Here is a 25,591-nt window from a genome sequence, read left to right as displayed (position 1 = left end):
TGGTAGGAAGCTTTTATGCCGATCAGAAGAAGTGGTACCTCATAGAGTGTCAAATCAACTCCACCAGTTATGTTCCAGACAATTCCAGTAACCCTCTCTATACCGATATCTAATAGAGGTGATTGAATGGCATTTAACGGAGCATCTCTTGCCCTTCTCTTCCCTATTCCCAAAGAGGAAGGGGGGAAAAAAAAAGACAGTTATCTCCTCACATCAAAAAGAAAAAAAAAAGGGGTCAATTGCCTCGCACAAGGAAATAGGCTCTGATGAAATGAACTGCTAATGCACCACAACTCAATCACATGACAAAACTATTCATAGTATAGATAACTCGGCGAACATGTTATAGAAGGCAGAATTGGAGATATATGTTATATCTTAAAAAGCATCCAAAGAAATTTCACATTATCCTTATAACCCTCTAAGTAAATATTTTGTGCAAATCCCACAGTTGATAGCTAACTCACACAGAACTCCAGTCATTTTATTTTTTCTGCATTTTCCGAAACAAAAAAGATGTAAAGTTATGCATTGAACAAGAGTCACAACTAACAGGCATAAGAGGAACATGCATCTAGAAGATGGGATTGGCTACCACAAGAAATTTGAATTCTCTATGTTGATGACAGAGTCATTTTAGTATCAAACTTATCACCATGCACACTCCGAATCACAGGACATGGAGAATGCAACTAAAACTATGTATTCAGACCATCTCCAAAAGTAAGATATCATTCTCAGTAAAATAAATAAAAATAATAATATCAGCAAAGGGCACTTCCCCTCTTTCGTAACATCCACTCAAAAAAAACATTTCTGTAAGCTTATCGTGTAGTCGTGTACCATATTGAAGACCAAATACCTATATATTTAAATTCTAACAAACCTGGGATTAGATCATCTTCCTCCTCACACACTAACCCCATAAACTGAGAAGTTCTTGATGTCATTCACAACAGTAATTTTCACAAGGTTAGCCCCAGTGATGCCATCATGGAAGGCACTATGGTAATTAGGTTCCAGCACAATCATGTCCAAAATCATAAGTGAAGTCTCTGACTCTGACATCATATTAGCACTGTAAACATTCTAGTCAGTAGATCAAAACTTACCGGTTGCAGATCCTATCCCCATCAATGAAGAACCTGCACTCGCCATTACATCAGCAAAGTCAACATTTACCAGCCCGGGAATCTGCAATTAAGGTGATGACTATGAACTAGTGTAACAAAATATGACCCAAATTGAATAGGACAGGAAACTACAAATGATCAACTAAGCAATTATAGATCTCCATTGATCTAAAGATCACATTCCAAGCATATAGAGTTGAAATATATCATCACTCTATCACTATATTCAGAACTGGGTGAGTTTTAGAATTGCTAAATCACCTAATTAACCATCTCTGTCCAGATTCATTGTATTTTGTAATTGCTTGATCTTAGCTTCCTCTTCATTATGTAATTGCCTAGATTAAAGATCTAATTAGCTAACTCATTGTAATTGCTTAGACTAAGGATCTAGATAGCTTAGACAGAGGATCTAGATAGCTGTAATTTAGTAATCCTTTGTGTATATAATGCTTTCCTCACAATGAGAAGAATACACAGCAAATACTATAAATCCTTTTATGGCATCAGAGCCAAGATCCTCCTCTGGCTCTTGCTCTTCTCCTTTTTTCTTGCAATCATCATACTGCTGATTGTTCAACCTCTTTCTCTTCCTCAATCCCCACAAATTCTTAGTCTTAGCCCAGTGCTTTCTCTTCCCAATTTCCAAATTTCTTGAAACTGCCACCACGTCTTTTGCTTCCATGACATCCTCCGCTGCATCTTCATCTGTATCCATGCCATTAGTTCCCTCTCAACCTATCTATCATTCTGTCACAGTCAAACTGAATGATGATAATTTTCTGCTTTGGTCTCACCAAATTGAATCCTATCTTCATGGTAACAAACTCTTCAAATTTGTAGATGGGTCATTCCCTTGCCCAGCTCCCTCTTCTTCTGATCATGAGGCATGGTTCTGCGCTGATAAGAATCTTGTCAATACCTTGTCAGCAACTTTGTCTGAGCCCATGCTCGCTTCTGTTGTTGGCTGCAAAACCTCAAAAGCCATTTGAGATCTCATTCAGGACTATTTTACACAGAAGTCTACTGCCAACTCATCTCATTTGCGACGTAAGATTAATGAGCTTTCTCGTGGAACCCGCACCGTTTCTGAGTACCTACAAGAAGCTAAGTCTATTTCAGATCAACTTGCCTCCATTGGTGAACCCGTCTCCAACACTGATCTGGTTCAAGCAGTCTTGAGGGGTCTTGGAGATGAATATGATATGCTGGTCATCGCTCTTGAATCGCATGACACCCTACCTCACTTCTCTACTCTACGGTCTCGCCTTCTCAACCATGAGGCCAAGCACTGCTCATCACCACCACCTCTCGCTATGTTAATTAGCATCCCCCCATACACATTCTCACCAGAACAAGTCTTCCGGGTATCGCCCTCATAATCGGCTTAACAATAGAAATCGCCCGAACAACACCAATGCTTTCAATACTCCTGCAAGGATATCTTCTCTTGGTATCTTAGGCAGCGTTCCTAGCTCAAGTCTGTGTCAACTTTGTCATAGACCAGGTCACTTTGCTCCCACATGCCCCATGATCAACCGCTTTGCTCGCCCACCAGTTCCGAACTCTCTCCATACTGCCTTTGCGGGTTTACAAATTGCTGGGCAACCTCCTTATGACACAACTTGGTATCCTGACACTGGTGCTTCCACTCATATGACTGGCAACCCGACCCATCTACAACAGCGCTATCCTTATACCGGCTCCGACTCTGTTATGCTTGGAACGGGTGATCAGCTGCCTATCACCTATACGGGTAACATGTCACTTTCTCTTGGCTCCAACTCATATAGGTTGAATAATGTTTATGTCATTCCCTCCATGCGTAAAAACCTTCTTTCTATTGCCCAATTCTGTACTGATAATCATGTGCTTTGTGCCTTTGACTCTCATCATTTCTATATTTTTGATCGTTCTACGGGTTGTCTTCTGTTTCAGGGCCTATGTAAGAATGGTCTTTACAAACTACCTTCACTTCCGTCCAGTCTACAAGCCTTGTCAGCTTCTCTGCAGTCATCTACTTTATGGCATAGTTGCCTTGGTCACCCGTCTAGTAAGATTATGTCTTACTTAGGCAAAAATAAATTGTTATCTTCCAACTTTAAATTGGACAAAAATTTTTGTAAGGGTTGTGCTTTGGGAAAATCCACACAACTCCCCTTTTCTTCTTCTCATACAATAAATACCGAATCTCCTTTTCAGCTCGTGCATTCTGATGTATGGAAATCACCAATCTCTTCTGCTAAAAATTATAAGTATTATGTTCTATTTACAGATGATTACACAAGGTTTACATGGTTATACTTTATGAAACACAAGTCTGAAGTTCTTGACCACTTCAAGAATTTTTTGTCTTATATTAACAACCAGTTTTCCTCCACTATACAACAATTCCAAAGTGATGGTGGCAAAGAGTATGATAATGCTACTTTTAAAACTTTTTGTTCCTCCCTTGGTATTCATCATCGTTTTTCTTGTCCCCACACTCCTCAACAAAATGGCCTTGCTGAACGTAAGCATAGACACATTGTTGACGTCGCTCGAACCCTTCTTGTCACCAGCCATGTTCCTCTCAATTTTTGGGTCGATGCTGTGTCAGCGGCGGTATATCTTATTAATCGCCTTCCCTCTCCACTTATTCAGTGGTCCTCTCCATACATTCGTCTCTATGGCATTAACCCTTCCTATTCTGAGTTGCGAGTTTTTGGTTGTGCATGTTATCCCCATTTGGGGGCCTATCTGACTAACAAGCTTTTGCCTAGGACTGTTGAGTGTGTTTTCTTAGGCTATAGTCTACAACACAAAGGATACAAGTGTTTGGATCGCACCACTGGTCGTGTTTACATCTCCAGACATGTTCGATTTGATGAGCAATCTTTTCCATTTGCTCAACTCAAATCTTCTCCTGTTTCCACCTCCTTTGAGTGGACTTGCATTCCGGTTACTCCGCCTCTTCCGGCTCCCCAGCCTCATTCGGCTCCCCAGTCCCCTCAGGCTCCACAGCCCTCTCTAGCTCCACAGCCCCCTTCGGCTCCCTAACTTCCTCCGGCTTCCCAGCCCCCTTTTGCTCCACCACCTCCTCCGGCTTCACAGCCTCCTCCAGCACCATTACGCACCTATCAACGTCGACATCCTACTTCACATTCTCCATCCGGCACACACTCTGTCCTACCCTCTCTTCCAGAGCTTTCTTTAGATGATTCCTCCTCAGTTCCAGGTTCTCCTACCGTAGCCATCCATCCCATGGTTACTCGCAAGCGGGATGGCACTCTCACACCTTTCGTCCGCACTGATGGTACTGTTTGATATCCCTTACCCAAGGCTCTTCTAGCTCTCACCAGCTCTTCTCCTGCTTAACCAACTTGTTATACTGACGCTGCTTGTCATCCTGAATGGCGCCAGGCCATGTCTGCAGAGTTTAATGCCCTTCTTAAAAACCACACATGGGTTCTTGTCCCTCCTGATCCGCAACAGCATGTTGTTGGTTGTAAGTGGGTGTTCAAACTCAAGCGCAAGTCTGATGGTTCTATTGAGCGGTACAAAGCCCGTCTTGTTGCTAAGGGTTTTCATCAACAACCTGGTGTTGACTTCGATGAGACCTATAGTCCTGTAGTCCGACATACCACCATCCGGACAGTTCTATCCCTCGCTGTCTCCTTTGGATGGTCCCTCCGTCAGTTGGATGTGAAGAATGCTTTTCTTCACGGTGTTCTTGCTAAAACAGTGCTTATGCATCAACCTCCAGGCTTCGCTGATCCAGCTCGCCCTCATCATGTTTGTCGCCTCAACAAAGCAATATATGGTTTGAAGCAAGCTCCTCGTGCATGGTTTTAGAGGCTCAGTGGATTCCTACTTCAATTTGGTTTTCTTCAAAGTCAGGCTGATCCATCTCTGTTCATTTTTCGAACCGAGTCTGCCATCATGTTGCTTTTACTGTATGTGGACGACATTATTCTGACTGGGAATCAACCTGAACTTCTCTCTTCGTTTGTCACCACTCTTAACAAAGAGTTTGAGCTCAGTGATCTTGGTGGTCTTTCCTACTTTTTGGGTTTAGAAGCTAAACCTACTTCTACCGGTCTTCGACTCTCTCAGACCAAGTACACCATGGATCTCCTTCATCGCCACTCCATGACTGCGTGCCAACCTTGTACTACACCGGTTTGTGCTACTTCTCAGCTGTCTCACCTGCAAGGTGATTTGCTGCCTGATGGCACTGAGTATCGGCAAATTGTGGGCGCTCTTCAATACTTAACATTCACTCGCCCTGATATTGCCTATGCTGTTCACCATGTTGCTCAATTGCTCAATTTATGAGTGCTCCTCGCACCTCTCATCTCATTGCCGCTAAACGTATACTTCGCTATCTGAAAGGGACTCCAGATTTTGGTTTGTCTTTTCGTCGCTCCTCGAGTCCTCTCACTCTTCGTGCTTATTCGGATGCGGATTGGGCTGGATGTCCTGACACTCGACGTTCCACCACAGGTATATGTGTGTTTTTAGGACCTAATCTTATATCTTGGTGTGCTAAGAAGCAACAGGCTATTTCTCGCTCCTCTGCTGAAGCTGAGTATCGTTCTCTTGCTCATGCTTGTGCTGATACTATCTGGATTTCATATCTCCTCACTGAACTTCAGTTTTCACCTCCTCGACCCATCCTCCTTTTGTGTGACAACCTCAGTACCACTTACATGGCCTCTAATCCAGTCTTTCATGCCTGTACCAAGCATATTGAACTCGATTATCACTACATCCGCCAATACCTTCTTTCTGGTGCTCATCGCGTTCAATTCACTCCATCTCCAGATCAGATTGCTGATATCTTCACGAAAGGTCTTTCCCGCCAGCGGTTTGATCTTCTACGGTCAAATCTTGTCTCTCCTGGATCGTCAGATTTGCAGGGGAGTGCTAAATCACCTAATTAACCATCTCTGTCCAGATTCATTGTATTTTGTAATTGCTTGATCTTAGCTTCCTCTTCATTATGTAATTGCCTAGATTAAAGATCTAATTAGCTAACTCATTGTAATTGCTTAGACAGAGGATCTAGATAGCTTAGACAGAGGATCTAGATAGCTGTAATTTAGTAATCCTTTGTGTATATAATGCTTTCCTCACAATGAGAAGAATACACAGCAAATACTATAAATCCTTTTAAGAATAATAATATTTAAGCCATGAAAAGAGTAATAAGTAATCATACAGAACTACAGGAGTCCTTACGATGTACAGATTAGAGAAAGCATTGAGATGCCTATCTTAGAGACTGTCAAGCACTCTTACTGGATGTAGTATATGAACAAAGAAGTAGAAGGTTATTTCCTGATAGGACACATCGGCATTCATTCTCATTTTCCTTTTAAATTTTTTCTTTGCTTTCCTTTTTTTGTCTAATTATACTGTACTTAACATCAAGATAGAGGTCATAATTACAACATCTTTAAAGATCACATACGTGATTATATCAGAGATACCACAAACACCTTGTCGTAGAATATCGTCAGCTAGATTAAATGCCTCTGTTACTGGGGTGGGTAGACTCGGAAACTGCAGTCAATAACTTGTAATTTGGAATGACTTATCAGTTTCACTACTTAAAGTAACAACAAACCAAATGTTTGCATCAAAAGTATGTATGGTGCATATATCTTGAGTGACTTGCCATGAGACTCCATCTACACCCCTTCAATACTTTCAATTATATGAGCCAATTTGATATCTTGATTCCCCTACAAAAACATAACAGGGTGACGAATGTCATAAATAGAATAACTAGCAATGCAAAATACCAGTATTTTACAAAAATATAGACAGTGAATCAGGGTCTGCAATTGAAAAGCCTTAGACCCTCTACGAAGGAACAAAATGGCAGGAGTAAGTGGTAGCTTCATTGGCTCCTTCACTAACCGCAGCAAGCACGATACACAAAGACCAATTGTAGAAAAAGGTTTCATTGTCATTACATTCTAAATTAAATTGGCTTAGAACAAGGCTTTCCATAAATTAACTAAGGTTTCATTGTCATTATATTCTAAATTAAATTGGCTTAGAACAAGGCTTTCCATAAATTAACTAAAATAAGATTCTACAATTATGCTCATCCAAATTCCAACACCTGTAACTCATCATTGATTCAGAAACCCTACTGCAGTGATTATTAACCATAACCCACATGCTTCTAGCACAAAATAACTTAATTGCACACTGTTCTATATGAAAATAGTTATTTCTAGGATTTTAGTTTTAATCAAGAGAATATTAAGATTTCAAATTCACACAAAGGAACAAGCAACACCCTGAAACATCCATAAAGTCCAACAGTGACGATTCCGTGCTTAAATCCAAAGGAATTATACCTAGAACAAAATTGAGAGTAAAGAAATTGAAGTAAGTTTAGGACAATGAGGCGTACCTTAACCCATAAACTTGAATTGTTGATGATAATATTGGACTTGCTGTAGAAATAATCAGAAGCAGAGGAAAACTGGGGGCAATTCCTCACATGCAAATGTTCCAAATGAAGGACAACTTCAAGTGTTCTTCAACTTCGGTGCATTCATTTTGTACATAAATAAATTGGCTGCCCGTATAGTTCTTGTCAAATGAAAATAAAAGAGAAGTAAATAAGTCAACAATTTAATAAATGTCACCGTATTGTTTACATTGCACTCCACGATCTAAATGGACAAAAAAGGAGCTACTAGCACAAATAAAAAACAAAGTAGTCTAAAATGCAGGATCAGAGTAAACTAATATCTAGATAAAATGAAATTGATTTAATTCATGATCTGTACAAGGATTCTGTTTTCAAATTTTGTGATAATCAGTTGATGGCATAAAGAAAAATGAAAAATAAGCTGGTAGTCAAAGTCCGCTTGGTTTACTAATGTGCGGAACTCGTTCTCATTTTTTTTTTCATCAGAAAATATTTATTAAAATATAAGACCAAAACAGCACATACATCAGCTTTCAAGGTTCAATTCATATATCTGAGGATCAAACATGCTTTTGAATCAGTGAGTTCTCATTTTTTTTTTCATCAGAAAATATTTATTAAAATATAAGACCAAAACAGCACATACATCAGCTTTCAAGGTTCAATTCATATATCTGAGGATCAAACAACAACCAAATCTTACAAATACCATTCACTAAAACAATGAGAGCTCACTGATTCAAAAGCAAGCCTTCAAACATGATGCAAATCGGACTACCTAATTCCTATCCACATTTTACCTAGAAGCCCAAGCACGCAATAGTGGTGCAATTAGGAAACATAGAATCAAGAAATCAAAAAGCATCCATCATTACTTGAAAGCTGAAGAAACCAACTAACAATTAAAATTTTGAAAGCGGCACCCCGTTTGCAATAAAAGATTAAGAAAGCAAACAAATAATCTCTAAGATATATTGAGAAAGAAAATAAATAATGTTAATTATGGAAAAGCTCTATATATATATATGACTCACCAAAACAGCTTTCAATTTCTATTTGTTTACTAGCAGGATCTCAAACTAGCCTACCAATTATATAAGCAGACTATAAGAGAAAAGAAAAATGAATTAAGTTTATGACCCAGCGACATACATTAAATCAACGCGATGACGCCTATCATTGAAAAGGACTTGGTTCCTGCTGTGGAAGTAGTCAGAAGCAGAAGCAGAGGATGGAAATGACAAGTGGGGGCAGTCCTGCAGATGCAAGTCTTCCAATGAAGGACACTCAAAATCAATAGTAGCACTTCCCTTGTACAACATTGGAAGACTATGCAAACGTAAGTTCTTCAATTTTGGAAGAACGGTCTTCTTGTTGTTCAATGTTTCCCTCCTTGCTTCGATTACTCCTTCCAACAGAGGGCATTTGACTACAGTAAGCTTTTCCAATTGAAAAAGACACTGAGCGACATCAAATGTGAAGAGGCTTCCCTGGAAGTTGCAATTATATATGGCCAATTCCTTTAGAGTCTGGAACATTCCACGTGGGGCAGGACCATTACATATGCTTCTTATTACATCTAGATCCCATAACTCCATCTCTCTCAGATTTGTTTGATCCGGCTCAAATCCTTCACATCCAAAAATATATTCCACTCCACTTGTCTCACAGATTAGTTTTTCCAGATTTGGTAGTTTCTGCAACAATTTTGATGGCAACAGTACATTTCCCAAATTAGGACACCGACTGACCTTCAGTAATTTCAGACTCCAGAGAGATCCAGCTGGTAACTCACCAACACATAACTCCTCCAGGTCATTCAGCTCTTGCAGATGCAACTCTTCCATGTTCTCAAACACAGGCTTATCAGGAACACATGTTATGGCGTTCATCAACTCTTTCAGGTTCTCACAGCGACCAATTACAGAGAGAACTTTCAGTCCATGTAACCTCCCATGGTCATATTCCACAAGAATGTTACTTAACCCTCTGCAGTCTTTATACTGTAGCCCCTCAGTATTCTTTACAACAGCGTTGACAAACCAGTCTGGAAAGGTTCCTATGGTTGTGTCAGTACTATCAAGACTCAAGGATCTAAAATTATGACCGGATGGAATGTTCTTACTATGTCTCGCTATATCATTGCAGCTGCCAATACTAATACTGAAGTAAACCCAATTCGGTTCAACCTCAATACTTCTAGGGATGCAATTTCCATCTGATATGCAAACTTTCAGAATGCTTAAATATGATAAACCAACTAATTCATCAAAGCCAATATTAGTTTCTTCCCCTTCTCCATCAGTATCACTCTCCAAGCTCTCGGAGAATCCATCCCCTTCTCCATCAATGTTACTCCTCCAGTCCGAAAATGTACATTGCATGTACAGTTCTTCTAATCTATGCAACTTTGATATCACTTCAGATGGAAGTGTGGCAATACGTCCATCAAATCTCTGTGTCCGTGGATTAAATTCAGCACTGACATCTAACATCCTTAGATTGGTCAATTGTCCTATTTCTCTTGGAAATTCTCTCAGAGCAATTCCTCTCATACTAAGAATCTCAAGCTTGTTAAGTTTTCCGATTACAGAAATGTCAATTATGCTGTTGCAATGATCTAAATACAAAGCTTGAAGATTGGTTAGGAAATTGATTGATTGCGGTAGTAATGAAATACCAGTGCGGCTAAGATCTAAGACCCTTAATTCTTTCTGACTTTGGAAGAAAGAGTTTGGGATATCATTTAATGAAGCATTGTGTTGCAGTAATAAAATCTGGAGATTTGGACATACCAACTCTTGGGGTAGCTTGCAAATTTTGTTCACCATTAGTGAGATTCCAGAGTAGCCTTTATGTGCATCAATCTGTGGCCAATTCTTCAATTCACAGCCAGCTTTCACCAAGACCCGCTGGCCTTCCGATAACGAAATTGAGATTGCCATATCCCGAATGACATCATGCATCTTTACGCATCTGTCATCTTCAGCGTCCAAAAGCAAGCTAGAATCTTTAAGGGCCTTCACCACTAAATATGTTGTGGCTCGGGCATCTAGCAAGTTTGAATCTTGAAACATCCCTTTCCCAACTCCATACTTGAACAGGTAGTCAATTGGGATATCATAATCTTCTGGGAACAGGCAGCAAAGCAAGAAGCATGATTTGGAATCATTAGATTTCAAGTAATCATAGCTTAACTTTATGCATTTGAACACATCGCCCTCATCTTCAGGGATGGGAGGTTGAGACGCTTTTAGTCGTCGAGCAGCTTGTTTCCATCCGTCCAAACCTTCATCTCGAAGGGCCCTCGCAACTGCTACCAAAGCAACCGGTAGACCGGCGCATTCTCTTGCCACCTCACTCGCTACATCATAGAAATTGGAAGATTTGTCAAAAGACTTCCCTGCTTCCTTCACAAATAAGCTCCGAGCATCTTCTTCTGATAAGGTATTGAGATGAATTTTTGCATGGCTCTTCATGGTATTACAAACTCTCGATTTTCTGGTGGTCAGTAGGACTTTGGAATTGCATTTTTGAAGTTCGTTGTGGCTCGGAATTCCAATGTCTGAAAAGTCTATTCTCTTCCAAATGTCATCCAAGATTATGAGGATCCCAGTTCCTCTCATTATCTTATCCTTCAATTTAATGGATCTTCCAATTTCTGTCTTCTCCTCCAATTTAAAGCCCAGCAGTTCGGCAAATGTCTCTTGAATTTTCATCAAGTCGGGGTTTTGGGATACGACAGCCATAATCACTTGATTAAAAAGCCTACTTTTTTGGGCTTGTGCTCCCACATATTTCACCATTGTCGTCTTTCCAACGCCCCCCATTCTGTAGACTCCAATGGTAGTGGCCTCATCATCTTTTAGTGCATTCATAACCTCATCAATGGCTTGTTTTGTTGCTGCAAATTCTTCAAAACCTCCAATGGACATTTTAAACTCAAGTTCAGTAGGTCGTAATTTATTGGACACAGATTCCTCAATGGCATCCAAAAGTTCTCTTTCAGTTCTGCAAGTAAGCATTACAGGTCAAAAAATCATCGGGAAAATTAATGATAAATCGAAAAGCACAAGTATTACTAATTTAAAAAAAAGTTTCATCATGCTTACTTATAATTCAGTGTATGCCATCCAGAGAAATTTGCCACTTTTTTTAAAGCATCTCTCCACTGCTGCACCTTCTCTGATCTGTGTCGCTGTGATTTTTCATGCCTAGTAAAAGCATCTCCGAAACTCCTCTTCTGATATCGTACATCAGTAGGATCCACATAATAAAAAAGTGGCAGAATTCTATTGTTGTCTTCTTCCATGCACTCACAGATGTTTCTAAGTTCCTCCAAACACCAAGTGGAAGAGGCGTAGTTTTGAGAGAGAACAATAATTGCAAACCTTGATTCTTTAATTGCCGTTAGGAGAGTGGGAGAAATAACATCCCCTACTTGAAGGTCATGGTCATCCATGAATGTTTTGATTCCTCTCCTGTTCTGCAGTCGATCGTATAACTCAAATGCAATACCCTTGCGAGCGTCTGCACCCCTGAAACTCAAAAACACATCATGCTTCCACCGAGGAGCTGATGATGAAGGAAGAGATGCAGAGGCATCAACATCAACCGGTTCTTGATTATCCTCCGACATTGGCTCAGGCTTTACAACCATGTAACTTATCAAGTTAATATATCATTCAAAACAACTCCTAGATCAAGCATATTAGAAAAAGAACCCAGAATAACCTTTGAACTTACAACTACAACTGATCTATTAAATCAACTGGATTCTGAACTAAAGGCCAGAACAGCTTTCCTTCAACATTTAATCGTTTCTTTCTACATTTAATCAACTAAAGCTTTTCTTTCAAATTAATATGAAATTGGTGTTCCATAAAAATCTAGAACATTTCGCTATACAAACCTGAAAAACTGCTCCAATCTAAGGATCGCAGCAAGCCAGTAATGGCGATTTCGTCCTCACCTCGCCAGTGATTGAAGAAACGATTATGAGTTTATGACTGTCTCTGCCCAAACGACTGGAAGTCCGTCTGTGCTTCTATTTCTGTTTTGGTTGACTTGATTACCCTCCTTTTACTAGTTTCTGCTGTAATTACTCTCCTTTTACAAGGTTTTGGGCTCCTTTGGGGCTTGGGCCTGTCACTGAATGGAAATTTCCAGTTGTCCAAAAACAAACAGGTTTTACAGCATTTTCACAGCATATGCTAGCATGAGGCAATTATTGCTGCTTATGGTCCTAAGCATTTTCACCTGAAAGTCATCGAACTTAGTTTTAGACTTAATAGTCTTTTAGAGTGTGTTTGGATGAGAGAAAAAATGATGAAATTTAATTGAAAGTGAGATTTCATAATTCCTAAAAGTCAATTCTCTAATTTGGCATTATCAGATTGAAAATTTTAAATTTCTCTGTAAAAAAAAACAAAAAGAATTTGTTATTTAAATTCCTCACTTTAATTTCCATCATCATTTACGAATTCCTTTGCAGTATTCAATTTGTATTTCTAAAACAAAACTTTTTTCTATTTTATCTTTTTATTTGTTTTAAACTTTCTTAATTTATTACACATTTCAAATCCTAAATAGATACAACCAAACAATAGAAATTGCAATTAATGGAATTTTAGATTGATGGAGTTAAATATTCCATCATTTATAAATTCCTACGGATTTTATAATTTTCTCATTCAAACGCACACCTAGAGGACTCGTTTCTTAACCTATGAAACCATTCTAGCATCAACCTAGCCATAACACTACCTGATGTAAATATCGATACTTTGTTAACGTTTCATTTAAACACTTCAATTTTGTGATCAGGTACATCTCAAAAGATTTCACACACACAAGCAATAAGAATGTCCTGATATTTCCAGATTTCATACAAGAATTTAATCCGGAATTAGCCAGCCACCCTAAAAATAACACCATAAAACTCATCTCATTCAAGCTTCAATCAATCTACTGAATCTGGAACTTCCATACTCTTGATAATGGTGGCTTGAATTATATATTGACGCCAACTTCAATGAGGAAATTCATAGAGGCAATAACCATGGATTACGAGTGAACAGAGTTCTGGGTGGAGAACAAAGTGAGAGTAGATGGGACCAGCAGTCTCTTTTATGAGTGGAGAACAACATGAAAGCAAATGTGACGACTTTCTAGTCTGGGACCAGTGCATAAGCCCGCGCGATCCTGCAGGTTTCTTTACTTCCCGGATTGTATTCGTAATATATTTCATACTTCAGCTGACTATCTGTGCATCCTACATACAACCAAGGAGTCGCTTAATATATGAAGAAACATTTGAAACCATATAATCTTCTTATATCAGTCCAACCACAGAACTTATTACTCGTAAAAGATTTGCAATGCAATCTTGAAAAGCAAGCCAAATAGCATTACTTATGACAGCTTCCACAGGTAGCTGTACAAGTGACAACTTGTACTCTCACAATTGTAACAGAATGCATATCCTCGCCTGCAGAATTTACATTGGCAATCCATCAGTAAAACAAAGAAACAATCTGGAAATCCACACCCGCAGCAAAACAACTTTGATGATGAACAATATTAAAACAAAAAACATTATATATACACCCAAAGAGAGTTAATCTAAGTTGAAGGAGTCATATTTGATAGGATACGAATAAGACGCATTAAAATAGTCACTCCACATTTCAACACATTTTGATACTTGTACTCCATTTTAAGTAGTGGAGATCAAAAATCATTCCCTTTAAAATATGGAAACTAACATGTTCCACTTATGTAGCAAATAGACACTATTCCCCATTAGAAAATTACTATCTTTCACAGCTAGCTATTAACACCAAAAACATCTATATATGAGGCTGCTAGCAGAGAACCAAGTTCAGCTCATCACCTGCACTTCATGCAGGAGCAACCAACCAATTTTTTGCCATGGAACATGCAGCTTGGACACCTCCTCCTGTTCTGGCTCTGCGCCAGTTCATCAACATAACAGAATACTTTCCTTTTGTTGAGCTTGAAGTTTCATTTCAACCATTTTGTAGTGCTGAAGACAGCAAGCCAAATTGCCAAGAACAGTACAACACCATTAAATTTCAACTTCCATGTCTTTTAAAAAAACATTACCAATGTTTGAGAAGAACTTGAATAAGCTTCCAGTATGATTCAAACGAAAAAACAAAAGCAGAGCAAAAGCAAAAGCTTAAAATTGGATTCATATATTCATTCATTTCAATCCCAATTAAGTTTTAGCAAATCAGCTGTGCAAAGTATTAAACTTGGGAAATTGAATAGAACTATAAGAGTCATAACCCCAATGGTCAACATGAAAAATATTGTGTCTTTAAGAAAAGAAAGAAGTAAAACTTAATGGGCAAACCTTTCTGGGAAAAAAGATCAAGAAACTGCCTTTCACAAAAGGCCTTTCATCCTGAAAGAATTTTCTTGTGTTCCACATGAGAAAAATTCAAGTTTCAAATCTACAATTCAGTTAACATTTCATACAACAACTCGGAAGCATTCAAAAGCCGCATTACAAAATCAATCTAAACATTAAATATTCCAATATTAATATTGAATTACAGAGTTTATAAATTAGAATTGGAATTCAAACTGCAAGCAATAAGACATCCATGGCAAGCTCAACTTCTAATAGAACCTAACCCTAGCATGTCATTGAAGATGCAGTAACAACCATGACATTGATCATAAGTCATAATAAATGCATAGTATCCAATGGAAGGATCAGACCTTTTCAAGAATGCGTTGAAGCCGCTGAATTTTGTTCTATTCGTACTCACCACCTTCGCTGAAGACTTCTTGGCAGCAATCACGTAGATTTTACCCTATCTGAAATTTAAACAGAAAGATAAGTTAACGTGATCCAAAAATCAACTGTAAACATTTGGATATGATGGGCTTAGAATATATCTAAGAATACCTCAAAGTTCTGTTCTCCTAAACTGAGACAAAAGTTTTTGCGTCTGTAGTTCATTATCTATAGGCAAAAGTGCATTATCATAGATTTTTAAAGAGGGGATGGTTACAGACTGTGGCTATATATTCAATCAGGTGGGAATTTCAGGATTTTGAAGAAGCAACAATGGAATAATACCAATGGTGATGGCTAGTAAAGTATGAGAAATCCAACTACCTCACACACACAGAGATACACAATCACAAACTCCTGATAATTTAGACCTACTAAATTACCTTGTTCCTGGGCTCAAAGACTGAGCAAGCAGGATAATGATACAATACTAAGTAAGCGACTTCTGAGGCCAGTATCAAGGTATATATAATAAAATGTACAAAGGAGCATGGTATGATAGTTCCATGATTCATGTAATATATGTCGTAATTGAATAACAACATATGAACTTCAACAGCAATTATATATGTACATGCTTCGAATAAGACCATATATGAAAATCAACAGGAATCATGTGTATATTTCTCAGTTGCTTGTTTTTTTTTAATCTGCAGTCCCTAAACAACTAAACCAATTCAACTAAAACGAACTGACTATGAGTACAGATAGAATCCAAAAAGTGAAGTGAGTTGAAGCAAGCAGCATTCGGAAGGCAGCAGAGATATATTCACCCCGAACAGAAACCTTTTTTTTTTTTGGCATTGTTCTGTGACCAAAACGAATTCAAGTAAAAAAATTCAGTATATTGGTTTTTTTGGATCTGCAGTCCCTAAACAACTAAAAGAAATGAAATCAAGTTCTCAGCTGCATAACAAAGAGAAGGAAAACAACTATACCAATTCAAAACAACAAATCCAAAGACTGAAGCATGGTCAGAAAACGATAGCACCTAAATTCAGAATATCTTCCACGTTTCAAAAACATAAAATCAAGCACACATGAGTATGACTGAAGAGGAGGTTAATGGATTTGAATGTATTTACTAATTCCTTACTTACACATACTTACTGGGCACAGCTCATGGCTTATTTCTTCAAGTGTCTTTTTGGGTTTTCCATGTTACCTGAAAAATGTAAAATTTCAGGACAACTTTACCATTTACTGCTTTTACCATTGTTACTGGAAGTAGAAAGAAATTGTATGACATAAGATTTAAAAGATACCAGGAATCCAATGGCTTGCCAAGTATGCTTGAGTTCATCCCAAGCTGAACCTGCATACTGCATTTTCATTTATTCAGTAAGAGTTTATAATTCAATAAGGCAAGATAAAAATATCAAGGTACCTCATCTGTTGCTTTATAGCTCCAATGCTCCAGTTCAATCAAACCAGCTTTTATATATTCCCCATTACTAAACGCACAGCACTCTAGCTTCCAGCATTTGCTTTTATACACAGTTCAATTGCTATACTGGCTTCATAAAGCGTAATGTAAGCCCAACCTGATCACCACCTTAAGGTGTTGAATCACCTCCACCAGGTCTGATCACTACTTTCATCAAGCTTCCGGCCACTATTTTCATCCTTCTATTACCAAACAAAAATCAAGGAAAATTGAGTAGCATTTCAATTTCCACATATTCATACTCTAACTTGCCAAAATTGAAGCTACCTACGTCTTTTCGTCATCGGTAGGTTCTTTCTTCGGCTTCTGTGGCGCAGGGGCTTCGCCCGAAGTTCAAGAACGATGAAATCCCTAGCCGTAGACGAAGCAAAGAGTTCCAGTTAGTTGAGGCAGTTGCAGTAGGAATCTCCATACACTCAATTAGCTTGGGAATCACAGAGCTGACCAGAAATTCGGATGGCTGAGGACAAATCCCGAGTGATTGGCTCGAGAGTTGTTGATACTGGAAGCTTCGGTTCCCTATTTGAATTCCAACCAGAACTCGTTCCCCCTCTCTCTCTTTATCTCTCTTCGTGCGAAGCAAAGAAGCCCCTCACTTTCTACCTCTCCCACCCTTGCAGTCTTTCTGTGAAGCAACAGACGTTACTCTCTTACTGTTTTTCTTCATGCAAAGTCTTTGGGTTGAAGCCTTTACTCTGTTACAGTTGGATTACAATTAGTCTTATGAATTGAATGGGACCTATAAAATGTTGAAATGAATCTAGCTAATTTAACAACTGAAATCTATTGAGAACCAAATACTGATCTTTCTGTCCCATTGGTACTGATCTTTCTGTCCCATTCGTACAAGCCTAATGAATACAACAAGGTGTATAACACTAAATATTTCTATAATTTAGATTGTACCTCTATTTATTTCTAGTTTTTCATTGAACCTTGTTCATCTAGTTCTTGTCTCAATCAAAATGACCTCAACTAGATGATCAAACACATTGATTATTGCTTTCATTCCTGCAAAAACTAAACTTATCTTTCAGCTTCAGTTTTAGGTGGTGAGGCAACACCCTAAGTATATGCATTCTTATACGGATTTGAAAGGAATAATTCACAGGACAATATGGTTAAATCTGAAGATCATTAAATTCTGTATTTCAAAATTCAAATAACTAGTCCAAAATCCACTTATGAGCAATTTTACTTATATATATATATATATATATATATATATATATTAGAGTTCATTTATAAGTTTTCTGTATGACATGTAATCACTCCTCATTTCCTTCCTTTGTTTATTAAAATTTGCATTTTAAACAAATGTATGAAACTCAGATTCTTTGAATTGAAGAGCCGTTTAACGTATGAGATGACAGCAGTTGATGCACACTTAACAGTTTTACATTTGAATCCTTGTTGAGTAAACTATGTATATGTGTTTTAATACATTGATGATGCAGAGAAAAACTTGGATCCAGAACAAGTAGACTCACTCAAAAATTTGCATTATCCTCAGCATTCCTTTTGCTTCTTTTCGCATTCAGCAGCGTTACGATCCAAACACAGTAGAAAGTGGAACTACGAGGAGTTCCCTGCCAATGAGCACGACAATGGTTATAATCACATTTGGAGAACCAAATACCCCAAATCAAAGTGTGCACTTAATTATCTAAACCATATATTGACACAGTTACACTCGCAATGCATTTAGTTGCTCTCCTGCATATACAACATGGACATGAAGAGCTTGGGTTCACAGTCGTGCTATTAATGGCTTGTTTTGGCATCAAAAGAAATAAAGAGACAAATATAAGTTGATGTGAAGTAATTATCAGAGTATTATAAATGAGAAGCCATTTAATTAGTTTATGAATTTTAACAAGTGGACGTCTTAAGTTATTATATGCAAAAATTCACATAAAAACATAATATCAACCACTGTTTAGCCAAACACAGAGCATGGTAGAGCAACAAGAATTTATAGGTATAAATTTGAAGACAAAAATGAGATTAGAACCAACCAGAATATAGAGCACAAGTGGTGATGCTCACAGAAGCAAAAGCAATTAGGGTACAACTGATGGTAACCCAGATTTAGATTTAGTTGTAAGAATGCCTGAAATTCAAATCATAGTACAAGAATATAGTAAAAAAATAAAAACATGAAATAGTTGAATATATAAATGGTGTTTGCAAATGTATTCATATACAATTATACATCATCACATCCGATCAAAATCTAAAGTTGCACAGATATGTAAATTCAACTTACTGCACTACCTAGTCCAGAAATAGAAACCTAAAGCAACTTACAAGCCTAATGCTATCAGAAGTAAATACATATAGTCACAAAGTTGACGTTTATTCCACTGGTATCAAGTCAAAGAAGAAAAAACTGCATGATATTGTTGACTCAACGTCTTGAGCAGGTTAATTCATAGAAACCTCTTCAAAAAGCTATAAAGCTTTGGTTGGTTCCATGCCATTTCAAAGGCTTCATACTCAAATACATATTAATGAAGAAAATGGTACTTGCAATAAAACCAGATATCAAAAAGTAGACACCTGTACCTTTCAATTTGAGATGGCCCATTCCATTCTTTTGGGGGAATGCTCCAATATCAGAGTCACTTTCAAGAAAGAATCCATTCCCTTCTGATAGAGCCACCTGGACACCAACAAACCACTGAACATGTTACAGCATTCCAACAACATTTTTGTCAAGCAAAGTATTATGTACCGAGTTCAATTGGCATAAAAACCACAAAGTCGAGCCAGGGAGGGAAGTATACACATCTCAAAAACAAGGATTTATTTATTAAACCGGAACCTTAAATAAAAAATACCTAATCAGAGTTGATAGTACAAATGGATATACCTTTTATGAGCCAATGAATCGAACTCATTGGGAGCGGGGGTAACCCTCCACTGAGAGCACAACCTAGACTCCACCTTCCCAGCAATGACTCTGAATAGAAAGCTAGACTCAAATTAAGCTATTAAATTCAAAAGCTTTACCATGAATTGTCAGAATGGAAAACAGAGCCCTTTTGGTGAAATTAATGAAAGTATCATCAGTTTCACTACTTAAAGTAACAATAAACCAAATGTCTACATTAAAATTATGTATGGTGCATATACCTTCAGTGACTTCCCATGAGACTCCATCTACACCCCTTCAATACTTTCAATTACATGAGCCATCTTGATATTTTGATTCCCCTACCAACTTGATATTTTGAATCCCCTAAAAAAACATGACAGGGAGACGAATGTCATAAATAGAATAACTACCAATAGCATATATATATAACTCATCAAAACAGCTTTTAGTTTCTATTTTTTTATTAGCAGAAACTCAAACTAGCCTACCAATTATATAAGCAGACTATAAGAGAAAAGAAAAATGAATTAAGTTTATGACCCAGCGACATACTTATACCCTAGTTTGCTGAGTAGCAGAGAATGACGAGGAGCATCATTGAAAACGACTTGGTTCCTGCTGTGGAAGTAGTCAGAAGCAGAGGATGGAAATGACAAGTGGGGGCAGCCAAACAGACTCAGTTTTTCCAATGAAGGACACTCAAAATCAATAGTAGCACTTCCCTTGTACAACATTGGAAGATCTTCCAAAGCTAGGTTCTTCAATTTTGGAAGAATGGTCTTCTTGTTGTTCAATGTTTCCCTACTTTCTTCAATTACTCTTTCCAAGACAGGGCATTCGGATACAATAAGGTCTTCCAATTGAAAAAGACACTGAGCTACATCAAATGTGAAGAGGCTTCCCTGGAAGTTGCAATTACGAATGACCAATTTCTTTAGAGCCTGGAACATTCCATGTGGAGCAGGACCATTACATATGCTTGTTACGACATCTAGATACCGTAAATCCATCTCTCTCAGATTTGTTTGATCTGGCTCAAAACCTTCACATCCAAACACATGTTCCACTTCACTTGACTCACAGATTAGTTTTTCCAGATTTGGTAGTTGCTGCAACAATTTAGATGGCAACAGTACATTCCCCAAGATAGGACACTTAAGGACCTTCAATAATTTCAGACTGCAGAGAGATCCTGGTGGTAACTCACCAACACATAACTGCTTCAAGTAATCCAGGTATTCCAGATACAACTCTTCCAAATTCTCAAACACAGGCATATCTAGAACACATGTTATTGCATTCATCAATTCTTTCAAGTTCTCATGGCAACCAATTACAGAGAGAACTTTCAATCCATGTAACCTTCCACGGTCATATTCCACAAGAATGTTACTTAACCCTTTGCAGTAACTATAAAGTAGCCTCTCAGTATTCTTTACCACAGCGTTGACAAACCAGTCCGGACAGATTCCTATGGTAGTGTCAGTTCCATTAAAACTCAACGATCTACAATTATGACCAGATTGACTGTTCGAAGTGAAATAACTGTTGCTGCAAATAGTAATATCAAAGTAAACCCAATTCGGTTCGACCTCAACACTTATAGGGATGCAATTTGCATCTGACATCCAAACTTTCAAAATGCTTAAATATGATAAACCAACTAATTCATCAAAGCCAATATTAGTTTCTTCTCCTTCTCCATCAATTTTACTCCCCCACTCCCAAAATCCACATTGCATGTACAGTTCTTCTAATTTATGCAACTTTGATATCACTTTAGATGGAATTGTGCCAATACATCCATTCGTGGATGTGAAAAGGAATCTATCAGCTCTAGTGATATCTAGCATCCTTAGACTGGTCAACTGTCCTATTTCTCTTGGCAATTCTTTCAGAGCATTTCCTCTCATACTAAGAATCTCAAGCTTGTTAAGTTTTCCGATTACAGAAATGTCAATTATGTTCTTGCAGTAATCTAAATACAAAGCTTGAAGGTTGGTTAGGAAACTGATTGATTGGGGTAGTAATGAAATACCAGTGCGGCTAAGATCCAAGACTCTTAATTCTTTCTGATTTTGGAAGAAAGAGTTAGGGATATCATTTAATGAAGCATTGTCTTGCAGTAATAAAATCTGGAGACTTGAACATACCAACTCTTCGGGTAGCTTGCAAATTTTGTTCTTCATTAGTGAGATTGCAGAGTAGCCCTTACGTGCATCAATCCTCGGCCAATTCTTCAATTCACAGCCAACTTTCACCAAGAACCGCGGGCCGTCTTCAGATAATGATATCAATATTGCCATATCCCGAATGACATCATGCATCCTTACACATACGTCATGTCTAGAGTCCAAAAGCAAGCTAGAGTCTTTAAGGGCCTTCACCGCTGAATTTGTTGTGGCGCGGGCGTCTAGCATGTCAGAATCTTGAAACATTCCTTTCCCAATTCCATAATTGAGCAAGTATTCAATTGGGATATCATAATCTTCAGGGAACAGGCAGCAAAGCAAGAAGCATGATTTCGAAACATCAGATTTCAAGTAATCATAGCTTAACTTTATGCATTTGAACACATCTTCCTCAGCTTCAAGGACGGGGGGTTGAGACGCTTTCAGCCGTCGAGCAGCTTCTTTCCATCTGTCCAAACCTTCACCTCGAAGGGCCCTCGCAACTGCTATCAAAGCAATAGGAAGACCAGCGCATTCTCTAGCCACCTCACTCGCTACATCATAGAAATTGGATGATTTGTCAAGAGGGTACTTCCTTGCTTCCTTCACAAATAAGCTCCGAGAATCTTTTTCTGATAAGATATTGAGACGTATGTTTGCATGGCAATCCATGGAACGGCAAACATCCAATTTTCTGGTGGTCAGTAGAACTTTGGAATTGCATCTTTGAAGATCGTTGTGGCTCGGAATTCCAATGTCTGAAAACTCTATTCTCTTCCAAATGTCATCCAAGATTATGAGGATCCTTGTTCCTCTCATTATTTTCTTCTTCAATTCACGGGCTCTTACAATTTCTGTCTTCTCCTTGAGTTCAAAGCCCAGCATTTCTGCAAATGTCTGTTGAATTTTCATCAAGTCGGGGTTTTGGGATACGACAGCCAAAATCACTTTATCAAAAAGCCTATTTTCTTGGGCTTGTACACCGACATAATTCACCATTGTCGTCTTCCCGACGCCCCCCATTCCGTAGACTCCAATGGTAGTGGCCTCATTATCTTTCAGCGCATTCATGACCTGATCAATGGCTTGTTTTGTTGCTTCAAATACTTCAAAACCTCCAATGGACATTTTAAGCTCAAGTTCAGTAGCTCGTAATTTATCACACACAGTTTCCTCAACGGCATCCAAAAGTGCTCTTTCAGTTCTGCAAGTAAGCATTACGGGTAAAAAAATCATCGGGAAAATTATTGATAAATCAAAAAGCGCAAGTCTTACTAATTAAAAAAAGGTTTCATCATGCTTACTTATAATTCTTTGTGTCCCATCCAGAGAAATTTGCCACTTTGTTTAAAGCAGCTCTCCACTGCCGCATCTCCTCTAATCCGTATCGCCCAGAATTTTCATGCTTAGTGAAAGCATCACCGAAACTGCTCTTCTGATATCGTACATCAGTAGGATTCACATAATAAAAAAGTGGCAGAATTCTGTCCTCGTCTTCTTTCATGCATTCACAAATGTATCTAAGTTCCTCCAAACACCAAGTGGAAGAGGCATAGTTTGGAGAGAGAACAATAATTGCAAACCTTGATTCTTTAATTGCTGTTAGGAGAGTGGGAGAAATAACATTCCCTACTTGAAGGTCCGGGTCATCCATGAAAATTTTAATTCCTTTCCTGGTTTGCAGTCGATAGTATATTTCGGATGCAATACCTTTGCGAGCGTCTACACCCCTGAAACTCAAAAACACATCGTGCTTCCACCTAGGAGCTGATGATGTAGAGGCATCGACGTCAACCGGTTCTTGATTACCCTCTGCTATTGGCTCTGGGGTTTCCACCATGTAACTGAACCTATGCTTCCATATCCACCCAAGAGTGGCTATTACGTTCCATGTCACAATCACCACAATAATGAACCAATTCTTCCATATCCACTTAAGACTGGCTATGACACCGAACCATTGCACCGTTACCGCACTAATCACAATAATCATCCTCATCGCCTTTCAATTATTATTGTTTCAATATGCAAACACAGAGGAGGAAAACAAAAACGAATCAAAACCAACGAAAACAATAACTTATATATGAAATAGTGAGTAGAATATGTTTCTAACCTCAAAGACGTACTGGTAGAACTCCATTAGCTTCAGCTATTTCAGACCCAGAAGTGGAGACTGTTGAATCACAGCGTTGACTCTCAGAAGTGATGTTAAATTGGGGTGAGTCGCGTCTTCAGAATAGTTGTGTGGACCTAGCTTGCAATCCAGACGGCCCAGATTTATCTAATTCGGGTTAACACGTGTGTCCTGAAACCTAGCACGGTTCTTGGGAACAACCGCGTTAAGACTTGAGTCTTATTTCCAACAAAAATATTCTCATTTTCAACTATAACCTAATTTTAATCGACATGCTTCGAGAGGGAAAAGGAAAAAAAATTAGAGTAAAACACACTGAATAGAAAATTAAATTACTACTCAAAGAATCGGGGATGATAGCTTCATTTGAAAAGTCTACAATGAAATTTTTTTTTTTGTTAATAGAATTTGATATTATTAGAAATCCAAGCCATGAAAACATGTCAAAGTCTAACACTTACACAAGAAATCTAGTACAAAACACCAGATGTACTATATAAACCTATACTAAACTCATTAAAGTCTAAAGGGACGCTCGCTGGAGAGCAAGAATAACTCACTTCCTAAGGAAAAATCAATCATGAATCTAGCCTAATCTGCCAACACTCAATTGTGGTACAAACAAAGACTAGCAACATCTTGGAAAAGCTCATAGAGAAAATTCCTACTCTAAAAGACTTGCATCCAGATATCTAGGCACCATAGAGATCTAAGAAAGCACCATCTCCTTCCCCTTAGGGTTGGAGGTAGTACCATCTTCAGTCCCCTCATCAGCTAACAACCTCAGCATCAGGTTGGTCTTCTTGCTATTGTTTGGAACATCTTACCCGAGTCACCCTCATTCTTGGCATTTTTTTTCTTTTCCCGCCATGCCATAAGACAATTTATTCAAGCTTCCCAGAGGTTGGCCTCTCTTTCTTTTCTGCTGCTCAACATGTTTAGATGGCGCCTCCAAAAGTCCCATAGTCACTACATCCAAATTCTTTTTGCCAATAGCTAAGCTCAATCTCAGTTTTTTGGGAGAAATAGTTACCTCATCACCATCTCTAACCCAACGTTGGCCAAGAATAGACTCGACCTGTTGCTGTGGTTTTGTGATTTCCCTAGTCTGCACCTGTCGCTTCTCACGCCGCGCTGCTGCCACTGCCGGAGGAAGACAGAAATCCAAGACGGTGCTAGGTAGCTTGGCAAGGGCGTAGCTATGGGTGGTCGAGGAGGGTCAATTGACCCCTATGACTATAGCTTATATGTTTCAGTTATGTGATGTTTCTAGTTTCACATAGCTTGTAAAGCCTTCGTTGACCCCTCTACCTCGTTCTAGATTTTGTGACTTTTCATCATTTTTTTTTGTTTACATTTTAGTAAACCATCCAAGTTTCAATAGAAATTAAGCCACAAACATATGAAAAAACCATTAAACTCTATGAAATTTTAGTTCTTTTGTATATAAAGATATTGTACTATTTTGATCATATTCTTGACCCTCCTTGATAGGATTTCTGACTACGCCACTGTAGCTTGGCCTTGAAAACTAGGGTTTGGCCCATCGCCAAAA

The 25,591-nt window shown here is 38.4% G+C and overlaps 2 protein-coding genes across 16 annotated transcripts; both read right to left on the bottom strand.

The window, feature by feature from the left end:
* Positions 1–6,273: 6,273 nt before the first annotated feature.
* Positions 6,274–12,640, bottom strand: LOC112191383 (probable disease resistance protein At4g27220). Of its 2 annotated transcripts, none has more exons than XM_024330727.2 (5): positions 12,482–12,640; positions 11,682–12,266; positions 8,722–11,580; positions 7,546–7,727; positions 6,274–6,862 (listed from the first exon to the last, which is right to left on the bottom strand). In XM_024330727.2, exons 2-4 carry the CDS (start codon positions 12,227–12,229, stop codon positions 7,664–7,666), a joined length of 3,471 nt encoding a protein of 1,156 aa, XP_024186495.1. In that variant the 5' UTR covers positions 12,230–12,266; positions 12,482–12,640; the 3' UTR covers positions 6,274–6,862; positions 7,546–7,663. The 2 variants fall into 2 exon arrangements, with proteins under 2 accessions (XP_024186495.1, XP_024186497.1); XM_024330729.2 differs by having other exon boundaries at positions 11,682–12,217.
* Positions 12,641–13,341: 701 nt separating this feature from the next.
* LOC112191381 (probable disease resistance protein At4g27220) lies at positions 13,342–24,169 on the bottom strand. Of its 14 annotated transcripts, none has more exons than XM_024330714.2 (17): positions 24,016–24,169; positions 23,204–23,901; positions 20,281–23,103; positions 19,986–20,091; positions 19,723–19,812; positions 19,416–19,512; positions 18,866–18,960; positions 18,338–18,436; positions 17,293–17,542; positions 17,119–17,198; positions 16,788–17,029; positions 16,666–16,722; positions 16,511–16,565; positions 15,322–15,420; positions 14,465–14,617; positions 13,984–14,059; positions 13,342–13,843 (listed from the first exon to the last, which is right to left on the bottom strand). In XM_024330714.2, exons 1-4 carry the CDS (start codon positions 24,040–24,042, stop codon positions 20,067–20,069), a joined length of 3,573 nt encoding a protein of 1,190 aa, XP_024186482.1. In that variant the 5' UTR covers positions 24,043–24,169; the 3' UTR covers positions 13,342–13,843; positions 13,984–14,059; positions 14,465–14,617; positions 15,322–15,420; positions 16,511–16,565; positions 16,666–16,722; positions 16,788–17,029; positions 17,119–17,198; positions 17,293–17,542; positions 18,338–18,436; positions 18,866–18,960; positions 19,416–19,512; positions 19,723–19,812; positions 19,986–20,066. The 14 variants fall into 14 exon arrangements, with proteins under 14 accessions (XP_024186482.1, XP_024186484.1, XP_024186479.1 ...); XM_024330716.2 differs by having other exon boundaries at positions 16,788–17,026; XM_024330711.2 differs by having other exon boundaries at positions 17,119–17,542; positions 19,723–19,824.
* Positions 24,170–25,591: the final 1,422 nt, after the last annotated feature.

This window comes from Rosa chinensis, chromosome 3, assembly GCF_002994745.2.
Source record: "Rosa chinensis cultivar Old Blush chromosome 3, RchiOBHm-V2, whole genome shotgun sequence".
Lineage (NCBI taxonomy): Eukaryota > Viridiplantae > Streptophyta > Magnoliopsida > Rosales > Rosaceae > Rosa > Rosa chinensis.
This window is presented reverse-complemented; position numbering and strand designations above follow the sequence as displayed.